The 15,093-nt window shown below is 42.0% G+C and overlaps 1 protein-coding gene and 1 pseudogene across 3 annotated transcripts in view; one reads left to right on the top strand and one right to left on the bottom strand.

Annotated features, from left to right (window-relative positions):
* Nucleotides 1-15,093, bottom strand: part of LOC145353999 (inactive ubiquitin thioesterase OTULINL-like) — a 59,562-nt gene that overhangs the window by 10,895 nt on the left and 33,574 nt on the right. For 2 of the 3 annotated variants that reach the window (XM_080205081.1, XM_080205072.1), the window contains exons 5-6: nucleotides 10,324-10,473; nucleotides 3,688-3,813 (exon numbers count right to left, since the gene is read on the bottom strand). In XM_080205081.1, coding sequence (XP_080061207.1) covers nucleotides 3,688-3,813; nucleotides 10,324-10,473 — 276 coding nt within the window. The remainder of the gene's footprint in view (nucleotides 1-3,687; nucleotides 3,814-10,323; nucleotides 10,474-15,093) is intronic. The other variant, XM_080205089.1, reaches the window with a different exon arrangement.
* On the top strand, nucleotides 7,529-8,059 carry LOC145354017 (cold-inducible RNA-binding protein B pseudogene; annotated as a pseudogene).

A 15,093-nucleotide genomic window follows, 5' to 3' on the forward strand; every position in this document is an offset into this window, starting at 1 on the left:
TCATCATTGTTTGAGATCTGACCCTCTATGTTGGTGATCATGGAGAATTTGTTGTTGCTTATCCTTACTGATTGCGATCCGTGGGTTAGGAAGTACAGGATCCAGTCATAGAGAGAGGAGCCGAGACCCAGGCCACGGAGTTTGGAGATGAGTTTCGTGGGAATAATGGTGTTGAAGCCTGAGCTGTAGTCAATAAATAAGAGTCTGACATTGGTGTCTTGTTATCTACGTGTTCCAGGGTTGAGTGCAGGCCCAGGGAGATTGCGTCTGCTGTGTACCTGTTGCTGTGGGAGGAGAACTGTAGTGGATCCGGACAATCTGGGAAGCTGGAATCGATTCATGCCAAGATGAATCTTTTGAAGTACTTCATAGTGATGGCTATCAGAGCCACCAGACGATTCGCTTCGTTTCGCTTTTCTTTAGTATTAGGATAATGATCATCTTCTTGAAGCAGATAGAGACCTCAAATTGTTGTAGAGAGTGATTGAAGATGTCTTACTCCTTGCAAATATCCAGTCTCTGGAAAACAAGCTAGATGACCTTAAAGCCAGACTCACTTTTCAAAGAGAACCGAGGGTCTGCTGTGTGCTCGGTTTCATGGAGACGTGGTTCACTCCTGCTTCACCAGACTGTGCCCCACAACCAGAGGGCTTTTCAATCCATTGATTGGATTGAGACAGCCCTACAGGTCCATTAGGCAAGTATAAACAGTTAAAATCTGTGTTTATAAACTTATTGTAGTATTTATAGGGGAATAGAAGCATTTAATTGTGATATAGAGTGAGAAAGTCAGTCTTGTAGCAGTAGTAAGTATTTCAAGTTTTCCTACATTTTCCTAATACAGATGTGATTTGATTTAATGATAATTTTTTTTGTCTATCAATTAACTGGAGCAAAGATCTCAGTTAACAAGTGGAGCTCTTTTTTTGTCTTTTTGTCTTGTTTTTGTCTTTTTATTCTGCAGGTGGCGGTCCACCTTGTTGTCAAACAAGGGGCATGCACACGGTGGGTCGTGCGTGGGCTGCTCTTGGAGGTTCCAGGAGTGGCCTAGTACTTCGTGTCGGCGTGTGTGCTTGATCCTGGACCGGTAGACAGGCGCCACAACAGCTCGGTGACTAGCACTGCTAGCTGTGCAGATACATGGATTTGGGCCTGTGTCTGTGGGAGTTTGCGCATTCTCCCTGTGGTTGCGTGGGTTTCCTCCGGGCGCTCCGGTTTCCTCCCACACCCCAAAGATGTGCTCTTAGGCTGATTGGTATACCAAATTGACACTATTCTCCCCTGAATCTGGCTAAGTTAGGAGTTCCACTCACATATACGCAGGACAGGGTAGGTGTAGGAGGATGCGGCGGCACGGGCTCGTTGGGCCGAAGGGCCTGTTTCCCGTGCTGGGTTGTTCTTTGTTTAGCTCCTGGGTGGTCTTGAATTAAAAATGGGTTGTGTAAGTGATCACGATGTCATTGGCAAAAGGACAAAGGGAATGTAAATTGTGGTTTATCTTAATGATAGGAAGAGTTGACTGTGAGTTTCCTTATGGGATAAAGGAATTGTTCAGTATCAAATCAGCATAAGATCATACCGAACTACAGAGTCAGGACACTGTGCCAGCTAGCCTATGGATACCTGAAGACAGATTCAGGATTTGTGTGAGTGAAGTTAGACTAGGAAATCAGAACGGGTAAACTCTAGAGTCAACCAAGCAAAGGACTAAGATTCATCTACTTGGGGGCAGAGAGGCACACAGGTTTGCATTAGACTTGGACGGGCTGAAACGGGAATTTAGCAAGGGAAGACTATCGGTAAGGTTTCACTAGTGAAGTGAAGTAGGATCAATGGGGCTGCCTTCGGATATGGACTATCCACAAGTGCTATCACCTGACCCCACACCCAGTAACTTCCTGTGTCAAATGGCTAGGTTGAAGAGTGAGTGAGCATGACATTTGGGGGTCTGTGGCCTCTATCATAAATGAGAATGGTGCCTGGTATGAGGTACTAGAGAAGTATGTACAGGCTAAATGGTTCAAATGTAGCAGAGGTGGCCCGCCATTGCCTGGTGGTGGTATCTTTTGGTCCCGTTGTCAACACAGTTTCCCATTGAATATGCTTCTCACCACTGGAAGACCTGCAGTGGGGGTATGCCATCAGCAGGAGCCAGCATGAACTGGCAAGAGTGCCAGAAGATTGCAGTATTGAATTCACCCAAAACACCAGAGTGGAGGAATCCCATTTTCACACTTTAATGGCACTCAGAATCATTGGGGAAAATTCCACCCGTTATCCAACTGGTGAGATTGCAGAGTTCTGAGTTGCAAAGGGATCTGGTGTCCTCATGCATAATTCAAAAAAAGCTAATATACAGGTACAACAAGTAATTTTAAAGTTAATAGAATGTTATAATTTATTGTGATGGGAATTGATTACAAAAATGACAGCTGACTACAACAATGATTAAAGCAATAATAATGGCAATATTAGCTGTAAGAGGAGTTATGACAATGAAAGTCAAGCATGCTGGGATTTTTGCTCAAATTATAATTAAAGCTGTTGCAGTGAGTCATGATCTGGTCTATGAGCTATGATCTTACACTTCATGTATTGATCAAATAAGGATAGTTGTTTGGACAATGCTATAATTGGCTGAGTGCCGGAGAACCTTCTGGAAGATTGGGAAAGTTTGGGGATAAAGACATGTATTTCAGCCTTTGTCCTCAGTGAGAACTCGAGACCCATCATCACAAGTGCACCCTGAAGTAACATCTTCAGAGAAAACAAAGATCCATATGGAGAAATCTACACTGGAAGCAGCCTGGCCAGCTTGCTCAAGAAACAGATGATATTTGTTTCAGTTAAAAGATTTAAATATTCAGTGAAAGAGTTAAAGTGTTGCAACTAAATGAGAGTTTAAGTGAATCTGAGTCAACTCATGTCCTTTGGTTTATTATACTAAACAAAGTACCCAGAAAGAGAATTAAGTTAAAACCAGATAACACTAAGCTTCAGTTGTACATGGCATTGGTGAGACATTTGGAGTATTGTGTACGATATTGGTCACCTTCTTTAAGGAAAGATTAAAATGTGTTAGGAGCAGTTCAGAGAATGTTTACTAGACTAATACCAGGAATGGGCGGGTCTTGTGAGGGAAGATTGGAGGGGCTAGGTTTGTATCCACTAAGTTTAGAAGAGCAAGAGGTGACTTGATCAAAACTTTTTCGATCCTGAGGGGTATTAACAGGATGGATATGAAGTGGATATTTTCTCTTGTCAGAGAATCTAGAACTAAGGGTCATTGTTTAAAAATAAGTGGCCACTTATTTAAAACAGATGAGAAGAATTTTTGTCTCTTATAGAGGGTCATAAGTCTCTGGAACTCACTTTCTCAAAAAGCAGTGGAAGCAGAGTCTTTGAATATTTTTCAGGCAGAGCTAGATAGATTTTTGATTAGCAAGGCATGAAAGGTAATCAGGGGTCAGCAAGAATATGGCATTGAAGTTACAAGCAGATCAACCAAGATCATATTGAGTGGCAGAGAGGCTCAAGGGGCTAAGTGGTTACTTCTGCTCCTAATTTGCATGTTTGTATATTCGATTTGGTGTCAGCCATTTTGATCATGAAAAGCACCTCCTTCCTTTGTTTGATAACTCTGCTGCTGACTTTTGGGTAATCTTTATTTGCACACAAACACTTTACCTGCTCTTTAAATAATTCCAGGTACTTGCGTAATTTTCCAAACACATTATTCCCAGTATATTTCTCAGGACCAAAACTGTACTGCTGTACCCAGTTGCAGCCTTGTGTAAATATTTTTTCAGGAATCTAGAAATGGAGTTAAACAAAAAAAAATCACATTTTTTTACATTTCAACTATCAGTCAAATATTTTAAGAAAGTGTAGGAGTAATGTTTAAAATAAAATATCAGTTATCAAAATAGTTATACAGAAAATTGTATCACAAATGGGACTTAATGGATCATACCTCATAAATCGTAGAATCATGGAATCCCTACAGTAAGGAGGCGGCCATTCAACCCATCGGCTCTGTACTGACCACAATCCCACCGAGTCTACTCTCGTAAGCCCACAGATTTAGCCTGCTATTCCCCCTGACACCAGGGTCAACTTATCACGGCTAATCAACCTAACCCACACATCGTTGGACTGTGGGAAGAAACCAGAGCACCCAGAGAAAACCCATGCTGATATGGGGAGAAAGTGCAAACTCCACACAGACAGTGACCCGAAGCCAGTAGTGAATCCACGCCCCTGGCACTGTGAGGCAGCAGTACTACCCATTGTGCCACCATGCTGCCCTTCCAATATTTATAATATTACTACTTATCAGCCAGGATTAAAAATACATGCAGTATTTGACCTCTGCTCTAAAAGCACTCAGGTTCCTATTCCACTTTGTGGTGTTTGATAGTAATGTTACCATACACTGCGAATTCCAAGTTCTTCATACATAAAAGATTTTATGCTGATTATGTTTAAAAACATGTTTTATCTTATTTAACGTAGTTGACAGCCAACACATATCTCTGATCACCAAAGACAATGGGTCTAAACAAACATCAGCCAATTGAGCAGAATTTATTTTGTGTGTCAGAGTATTAGGAAAGATATTGAATCGGTTCAGTGCACCAACATACTTGCATCACAATACAAAGCACAATCATGAATCAGCATTTTGACTCTTCCAACATTCAACTGCATCATGGTAAAACATTCCCAGCACAGCTCCTGGATCAGTCTCTGTCAAGCCTATAAAGACCAATCCCTGATATTACTAAAAACACTAGCCAATTACAAATTGTATGACTTACAATTTGTTTATCACTTGTTCAAGTTGATTAAGAACATAAGAAATAGGAGCAGGAGTAGGCCATCTAGCCCTTCGAGCCTGCCCCGCCATTCAATAAGATCATAGCTGATATGTCGTGGCTCAGTTCCACTTTCCCGCCCTCTCCCCATAACCCCTAATCCCCTCTCTTATCAAAAACCCATCAACCCGCGTCTTAAAAATATTTAGCGAGGCAGCCTCCACCACTTCAACGGGCAGAGAATTCCAGAGATTCACCACCCTTTGAGTGAAGAAGTTCCTCCTCAACTCCGTTCTAAACCGCCCCCCCTTTATCTTGAGGCTGTGCCCCCTAGTCCTACTGTCTTTTTTGATTCATGTTATCAAGTCAGGTAAATGAAGATCATCAATCTGAAACACAAACTCTGTTCCTTTCTCCATAGGTGATGCCAGACCTATCATGTGTTTCTAACATTTTGTGCTTTTATCCCAAGGTGACACATAGTTATGTATAGTGCACCATATTCAACAGTGATTTTCTAATATGTTGTGGCAGCCACTGATATTCCCTTCTGTGGCCAAACAGGCCACTTAAAATGGCAATTTATAAAGCACTCTGGGACAACAGGGCAAGAACTTAAACAGCAAGCTGCAGCCTAAAATACAGAGATAAACAGGCTGCAACTCATACAACTGAATACACAACAAACTGGCAACTCTGGTGGGATATTGACAAGAAGTGAATCCCACAGAACCTAATACTCCTGGAGATTTAGCCTGAGCCTGAATTATGACAGCAAATGCTCCATGATGGCCAGGATTTTAAATAAATCGAAGTGAAAGGTCTATATTGAACAATTATTTAAAATGCAGAGCCAACAGGTGTAAACTTCTTATTGGACAAATTACTGCTTTCAGGAATTGTTATTGTGCATGCACTGTTACTAACAAGGAGGATATGATAAACTCTGTAGGTTTACATTAGAATCTGGAGGGATTAGAACCAGAATGTAGCCCAAAGCCGTACCCACAATCCAATCAACTCCCTACCCATTGTCATTGAATATAGAATGGTGGGAAACAGCGCAGAGACAGAGAAGTGTCCTATATGGGAAACAAAAATCAGGGAATATATTAAGAAGAAAATATGGCCCCTATGGGCAGAATCTTGTACCCATACTGAGACTGGACCGGGATCCCTAGTGCAGAAGTATTGGGATGATCTGAGGAAAGTTCAGGGAAAACGGGCAGGCAAATGTCAGAAAGCGACTGTCATTGCAAGCTGCTTAGGACAGCTGCGAGGAACAGAAAAGAAATTAAACACAGTCCATAAGGAACTGGACAAATCGAATCAGGCACAGGAGGAAAAGGAGGAGATTAAACAACTAAAGGAACAGCAGCAGGAGAGGCTAGAACAAATAAAAGCCAAAAAGGTCAGAGAGGTAGATGAATTAAAGAGAAGCAACCAGGCAAATTATTACATCTGGGTAATTTTCAAACCCAGTATGAGAGAGCCTACCAAGACACCCAGCGCTGTCTTGGCGAAAGGTGAAGCCAAGCAGGCAGTAGCATGATTGGAAGTTAAGTGCATCAATCTGCAGGCGAAAATAAAAGCCAGTAAGGAACAGAGACAGGCAACCATTGGCCACTCCAAATGCCAGTGAGAAACTTCATGGCTGGAATCCCTATTATCAGTTCAAAACAGATTTATGTGTACCTTCAGAACAGTATAGGAAGAAGAGATAGAGGATGCAGATTGGGGAGAGTTAAAGGAGAACGCTAAACTTTCCGTTACACGAACTGAGGATTGGGGTCCACCACCATCTTTCCCAGGGGTAGTCATGCTGCCAGATTCATCTTCAGTACCGGTGCACCCAGTGACGTTGGGTAGGAGAGTCTCAGGGCCCAGCTATTAAATACACGACCCCGTTTATAGTGAAATCGCAAATAAAATCACAACCTTTGAGCCATAGTTTCTTTGAGGACTTTGGGTAGCAAAAGATATTGCATGGGCTAGATGCAAGGGAAGAAGTGAAACTGATAGTCATGTGCTTAAGCAAGTCTGTACACTCTACTCTGACAGCCCCTCAAAATGTTGGCGAAGGAACCTTAAACAAGATCAAGGAAGTGGTATTGACCGCAGTAGGGTTTAATAAAGGGGATCCTGTGGATGGTTTAAATAATGTAGACAGAGGAAAGGGGAACATATGACTGCCTTTGCTGGTCGTTTACAGATCCATTTCATGGGAGTATATGGGGAATTAGATCGGACTAGATTTAATGAGGCCGATTCATCAAACAGACTAGGACATTAGTCTTGTACACCACAAAGGAAGGCAGGAAAGCCTGCGCTAATTTTGACCCCGTAGAACGAAGCATGCATTCTCCAACAGTTAGCTCCAGTCTGGGAACAGGAAGTTCAGGGACACTCAGTGTCACGGTCATTTAGGGAAGTGAGATTGTTTCCATTGATGGCTAGCCAGAGTCTAGTATGGAGGAATGAAGTTAGAGAGGACCACCAACACCAAAGAGGTACAGCTTCACCTTATACAGCAGCCTTGGGGAGAGATAAAGGGACATGTTTTAATTGTGGGCAGCCAGGACACTTCACCAGAGATTGTAGGAGACTCCCACCACCGTATACATGGTCCCCAAGACCACCAGAACCACCAGCTCCACCAGTTAGTCCAGCTCCTAGAGCTTCACACACAAGTGCGCAGCAATCCCACCACCATGACTGAAGGAAGCAAGTTGTTTGTTGGCAACCTGAACTTTGGTACAGATGGAAGACGTCCCTGGAAGACGTTTTCTCCAAGTACGGGCAGATCTCTGAGATGAAAGTGATTAAAGGCAAAGACACCATGGTGTCCCACGGTTTCAGCTTCATCACTTTCAAAAACCCAGAGGACACCAAGGAGGCGCTGCAGGCGATGAATGGAAAATCCCTTGATGGGAACCAGATCTGGGTGGGTCATGCCAAGAGAAGGTTTGGAGGCGGCTGTGGGTACGGTCGAGTTGGCTACGGTACCAGTGGCTACAAGAGAGGAGTAGGAGGTAGCTATTGGAATAGTGACAGCAGCGGCAGCGACTGGTATGATACAGGAGATCTGGATAGCTATTCAGATGGGTACAAGGTCCAAGGTGGATACTACTACGGTGGCAGTGGTGGTTACGTAGGCCACTCATACATGGACTATGATTGATTAAAGCAAGAGAAGTATTTCTGCCAGATTCAGGATCAACCTCCCTTGTCCCTAAAATGAAACCGCAGAAAGCAGTATCTGAAGAAATTTGATTTGCCTGTATATTAAAACGCTAGAAAACCATTTTTACCATGATTAACTTGTTATCCAGTTGTTGACTCAGTCAATTTCTTATGAGGATTGAATTAAAAAAAAGCCGTGTGGCTTTTAATGAATTTAAACGTCTTTACTTGGAAAATTACATGGAATGTCTGTTGAGAGATTGAAACCGCAAGTTGAATATTGTCAGCAATGTACCCAATTACTTTTGAGTCATTTCCTTTGCCACTGAAAAGTAATGAAAGATCTTCCTACCTGGCAGCCTTTCCATGTAACTTATTACAAGACTCTTTGAAAGCAAACTGATGATTTGTTTTAAAATTCATTTCTTGAGAAGTGTATACTGATTTTTAAAAATCAAATGTCACTTGTTATACTTCCATCAGCTGGCATGGTCCTTTGAACAGAAGGGAGTCATATCTTTTGCCAGTGGATGATCTGAATATAATGCAGCTTCAGAAAACAAAGTGGCGATGGACAGTTTAAATACATGTATATACGTCACATGTTGGACGTAATAACAGCGGAAATTACACTGATTTCCGCAGGACGACGAGAAGGATGCAACGTACAATCTACCCCATTGGACTCATCATCAGGATAAGCACACAGGACACCCCAAGCAAGATGAACTTTTCGTATCCTGGCTATTTATGGTTTGACACAACGACAAGACGTGGGTCCGCCCGTGAATCATGGTCCCCTCTAATTCATTAGCACAATGTTTACAGAGAACACACAGGATTGCTCTTTGCACTAAGAGACAATAGTGGACAGCTGAAAATCGTAATATCAGATTGTACCCTGGATTCACGATTACTTATAATAATTTTTTTGAATGTTTGGTTGTTTGTAATTGACTTATTATAATGATTTTGTTTCAGATTGTGTTGTTATTTGTAATTAATGGTTAACAGCAGCATGTTTGCCACCTGCAGCTCCTGGAATGTAAATATGTTGCAGGGATGTACTATTTCTGTACATGCCAATGCCTGAGCCTTGCTTGACTGTTGAGTGACTGGGGAATTCCTGACAAATATTGGTTCTGAGTTTATGTTCAGGATCAACAGGAGGGATTGTGGCCAATGGACCATCTAAAATGGCGATTTATAAAGCACTCTGGGACAATTGGGCAAGAACTAAAACAGCAGGCTGCCACTTAAAAGACAGAGATAAACAGGCTACAGTTCAGATAACTGAATACACAGGATATGGGCCCTCTCCAGGACAAAAGGGACCTTCTAGTCAAACTGAGTTGTTTACCAGACATACGGCGCCTTAATGTCTTATTTGGAGTGAAGTATATATCCGACATGTCCCTAGCACCTACAGATATGGCCATTGGGGAACACCCACAGATTGGTGTGGCAGCACCATCTGGGTGATCGAGTCTTAATTGACTGATTGGCAATGGCCAAAAGGGATGCAAAAACTAACGGGGTATAAAGAGTGCTGCACAAGCAAGAATCTCTCTCTTTCCCTCTCTGACCTCACGAATGAGCTACAGCAACACTGATCATGGCCAGCAATGACCAGCATGAGGAGAGCCACCACGACCAAGAAGGAAGGAAGACCAGAGGCAGAGTGCCAGACCAGACCAAAGAACCAGACTACGCAGAGGACTACAGAGATCAGCACACAGATAAAGGCCAATATCTGCCTGGGTACTTGCCACTCATGCAAAGTTAAGTCAAGGTCTAGTATTGGACTTGGGCTTTAGTATTTCTGTGAGATAACTTACTGTTGGTTGGGTGGTTGATTGACTGTGTGGTTTCAATAAATATTGTTGTACTAACAAGAAGTTTATTTGCAGTTCTTTGTCTACTGTACAAGGGTTAAAACAGACTGTGCGGCAGGCACAACACTACCTAATCAGAGTTCTCTGAACCTTTAGTCCCAATATTGCTAAGAAGAGGGGACTGCAATAGTGACAGATGAAAGTAAAGAAGCAGGAGATAGAATATAATTTGATATTGGGGGGATAATACAACACAAGAATCAAATCGCCCCACAGTAGAAATGTGGTGTATTCCAAATAAAAACAACATTGAACAAGAAACTATTTTAGCATCATGTAGGTTTCCCAAAGGCTGCATGAAATGTAACAATCTTTTTGCATACATACAAAATGGGGGAAAAATGCATTAGACATCCCTTCAGTGCCTCAACAGATTGACTGCAACAATTACGCACTTGCCTGCACATAGTTTACAAACATCAAGTTACCTTTGTTACATCCTGTTCCCTCATCCATGGTGGAAGAGGTATACCCTGGCAGAGAATCTGAAATAAAACTGCTCTTAATGCACAGTAGTTATCTCCTCTGATATTTCGCAAATTCTTAATGTTATGCACCAAATAAATATCTTCATAAGCCTAGAACACAGAAACAAATTCATAAACAATTTACAAATCGTCAACTAATAGTTTAATTCCTAATCAGTTTTAATACTTGCATTTTTATATTGAGCATTAGCATTTTTCACATTAAGATCCAAACATCATATTCCGGATTTAACAGTGTTAAATCAATGTATAATATTTACCATATTAAGGAATTTGAAAATTTAGATTAATATCATTACACATTTATAAATGAGTAAGAAGTTTTTGACTTTCCAGGTCAGTTTAACGCAGTTGGCTGGACAGCTGATTAATGGTGCAGAGCAACACCAATAGTGCAGGCTCAATTCCTGTACCAGCTGAGGTTATTCATGAAGGCTGTCTTCTCAACCTTGTCCCTCACCTGATATGTGGTGATCCTCAGATCAAGTCACCACCAGTCAGTTCTCCCCTTCAAAGGGGAGAATAGACAAAGGTCATCTGGGATTATGGTGACTTTAGTCTCCTCACTTTATAATGTTCATAAATTACTGTTCACGTAGGTCACATCTAATATTCACAACAGTTGTTTTTTCCATGTATATGTCACACCGTGACCAACAGCACAATCATTTCTGATCATTTGCACCTCCACATCTTACATACTTGTTTGATACATTCACTCAGAGAATCATTGGGGAAGTTTTAATGTTTAGAAAGTAATTTGTTTTATTAACAGCTCACTTAATGGAGGGAGAGCTTTGTTTGTGTAGTTCCGCTCTTGCGAGGGTTTCTTCAAAGACATCAGCAAGCATCATTGCACCCATTGTGTTATCTGCCCTCGGAACTAATACAATTAAGCAAAGTAGCACTATGTGAGCAAACTTTTGCCCTATAACTTCAGGTTGGGTGTGAAGACAAAACAATTTTTTTTAAAACCAGTTCCGTTTGTTATGTGGAAACTGCAGGGACCGTGTAAGAAAGATGCTGTCTAACATCTGCATGTCCTTCGCACCAACATTTTTAACTATAAATTGCTTTGTCCATACCTATAATGGGAAACATGTAGGTAAACTTGTCATGCTGTAATTACATCCTTCAGCCAGTAGTTGCATTGCAGTACTGCACCTCTATCATGCTGCAATTATGCAACAGAGGTAGTTATATTATTGCACAGGAGCAGCATTGCCTTCCATTTTCAAATTTAAACAGTCAGAAATTGAAAATCCAGCAAGTCCTGAAAGTAATTTTCAGGCTGGTGATAGGAATGGGGATGGAAAAATCAGGGGCCTGTTGGTGGGGGCTTAAGAAAAGATTAAATAAAAATGGGTTAATATATATGTAAAAAAAAAATGCTGGATAAACTCAACAGGTCTGGCAGTACCTGTGATGAGAGACAGAGTTAATGTTTCAATCTAAATAATCCTGGCTTGATGGTGATAGTTGGGGAAATAAAAAGAGACCTATTTATAGATTCATAGAGTTCAGAAAATGCACTTCAGCCCATCGAGTCTGCACCAACAATAACTACCACTAAAGGCACTCTAATCCCATTTTCCTGCACTTGTCCCATATCCTTGATTGTTATGATATTTCAAGTGCTCATCCAAATATATTTCAAATGTTGTATGGTTTACAGCCTCCACTACCTTTCCTGGTAGTCCATTCCAGATTCCCATCACCGTCTTAAGTGTTCTTTTTCTCAAATCCCCTCAAATCTCCTGTACCTTATCCTAAAACTATGCCTTCTCGTGATTAACCCCTAACCAAAGGGAAACAGCTGCTCCTTACTCACCTTGCCATACTCCTCATAAATCTTGTATATCTCAATCATGTCCCCCTCCCAGCCTTCTCTGCTCTAAAGAAAACAATCCAAGCCTATCTAGTCTGTTCTTATAGCTCAAATGTTTCATCCCAGGTAGTATCCTGATAAACTTCCTCTGTATCCCCTCTCAGGCAATCACATGCTTTCTATAGTGAGGTGACTAGAACTGCGCACACTACTCCAGCTGTGGCTTAACCAATGCTCTGTAGAATTCCAACTTTACCTCCTTGCTCTTATAGCTAAGCCATGACTGATAAATCGTCTCACAACAACAGGTTAAAGTCCAACAGGTTTATTTGGTATCACAAGCTTTTGGAGTGCTGCTCCTTCATCAGGTGAGTCACATCTTACTGTGCCCACCTCAGTCCAATGCTGGCATCTCCACATCATGACTGATAAAAGTTAGTTCCCATATGCCTTCTTAACTTTCCTATTCTATAGGAAATTGCTTTATCTATTTCAGGGATCTGTGAATAAGTACCCCAAGATCCCTCTGTTCCTCTGTGCTTCCCAATGTCCTGCCATTCACTAAATACTCTGTTGTCTTGTTTCTTCTTCCTCCTTGCACTTATCAAGGTTAAATATCATCTGCCACTGTTCTGCCCATCAGACCAACTCATCTATTTCTTCCAGTAACCTATGACCAGCTTCTTCACTATTAACCAACAACCAATCTAGGTGTCATCTGTAAACTTGCTCAACATTCCCACCACATTTTCATCTATATAATTTATGTACACAACAAATCATAAAACGTCCCAGTACTAATCCTTGTGGTACACTTCTGGACACGAGCTTCCAGTCACTCAAGCAGCCTTCCGTCAATACTTTTCTGCCCTATTACTAAGCCAGCTTCGAGCCATCTTGCCAAGTTTCCTTGAATTCCATATCCTTCAACATTCTCAATCAGTCTCCCATGTGGGACCTTGTCAAAAGCTTTGCTAAAACCCATATAAATTACATCAACTGCGCTTCCATGGTCCACATACTTGGTCACATTTTCAAAAACTTCTAACAAATTTAGGTTAGGTATGACTTCCCTCTGACAAAGCCATACTGGCTACCCTAATTAACCCCTGCCTTTCCAAGTGGATATTAATTCACTTCTTCAGAATTACCTCCAATAGGTTCCCTATCACTGATGTGAGACTCATCAGTCTGTAATTTTCTGGTTCATGTCTACCACCCTTCTTGAAAAGTGGAACCATATTAGCCATCCTCCAGTCCTCTGGCACTTCCCCTGTAGCCAAAAATAAATTAAAAATGTGTCATAGAGCTCCTGCAGTTTCCTGTTCACCTCCCACAGCAGCCTTGTGTCTGTGTGGATTTCCTCCGGTTGCTCCCATTTCCTCCCACATGAAAGAATGCTAGCTAGATGCATTGACCCAAACAGGTGCTGAAACGTGGCGACTAGGGGAATTTCACAGTAACTTAATTGCAGTGTTAATGTAAACCTTGCTTGTGACGAATAAATAAACTTTTACTTTAATTAATAGTGCTATGCCACTTCCCTTTTTATATCTACCTCTGTTGCCTAAAGATCCTATATCCTGGAATGTTGAGTTGCCAGTCCTGCCTTTCTCTCAACCATATTTCTATGATGGCAACAATATCAGACATCTATGTGTCAATCTACACCTTTAATGCTAAGAGTATAATAGGTAAGACTGATGAGTTAAAGTAAAGACCATCCAGCCTTGCCTTACTCTCTTGACATTCAACATAGCTGAATTCACTTTGACTTGCTTCCTTTAATGTAGAATGATGTGTCTCTATTTCACCAATATTTTGTGTCCCCTTACCCTGCCAAATTAGTTTAAATGCTTCCCAACAGCATTGGCAAACCTACCTGGAAGGATGTAGGCCCCAATGTGATTCAGGTGCAGACCATCCCATTTGTACATGTTCCACCCTCCCCAAACATGGTTCCATTGATCAAAGAATTGAAAACCCTCTCTCTTGTATCAACTCTTGAGTTACGTATTCATCTGCCCTATTTTCCTATTTCTATATTCACTCACATGTGACACCGGGAGTAATCTAGAGATTACAACCATTGAGGTCCTGCTTTTTAATCTACTGCCTAGCTTCCTGAATTCTTGATGCAAGATCTCATTCCTCACTTTGCCCATATCATTGGTAGAAACATGTACCATGACTTCTAGCTCATCACCCTCCCCTTGTAGGATGCCCTGCAGCCAGTCGGTGGCATTCCTGACTCTGGCACCAGGCAGGCAACATACCAACCTGGAGTTGCATCTTCAACCACAGAAATGCCCGTCTAATAGCCTGACTAAAGAATCCCCTCTTACTGTTGCTTTTCCTTTCTTCTCCCTCCCCACCCCTGTATAGTCAAGCAGCTTGTGGTGCCAGAAGCTTGGCTCTGACATCACATCTCTGAGGTTCCAGCACCCTCATCAGCATCCAAAATGAATACCAATTTGTGATCAGGACTCCAAGGGGCTCCTGCATTCTTGCCTGTTCTTTTGGACAGTCCAGTGGTCACCCATTCCCTTCTTTCCTCTAATCCCTTCAGCTGCAGCATGACAACCTCCTTAAATGTGCTATCCACCTAACACAGCCTCACAAGTGCACCATGGTATTTCCAGACACTGCACAAGTTCCGAAACCCAAAGCTCCAGCTTCTGCAGCTGGGAGAACTTCCTGCACGTGTGGTCATCTAGGACACTGGTGGTGTCCAGAATTTTCCTTTCGTGACAAGCCACATATTCCGCTTGACTGTCCTCACCAGACATGTCATGGAGAGTCATCAGACAGACATTTGGATTAAGTGACAGGTGTAAAGGCGCTTACCTCCTAGAACCGCCATGTCCCCACCTCGATGAACA

The sequence above is a fragment of the Carcharhinus amblyrhynchos genome, chromosome 2 (assembly GCF_965287045.1).
Source record: "Carcharhinus amblyrhynchos chromosome 2, sCarAmb.v2.hapA, whole genome shotgun sequence".
NCBI classification, from domain to species: domain Eukaryota; kingdom Metazoa; phylum Chordata; class Chondrichthyes; order Carcharhiniformes; family Carcharhinidae; genus Carcharhinus; species Carcharhinus amblyrhynchos.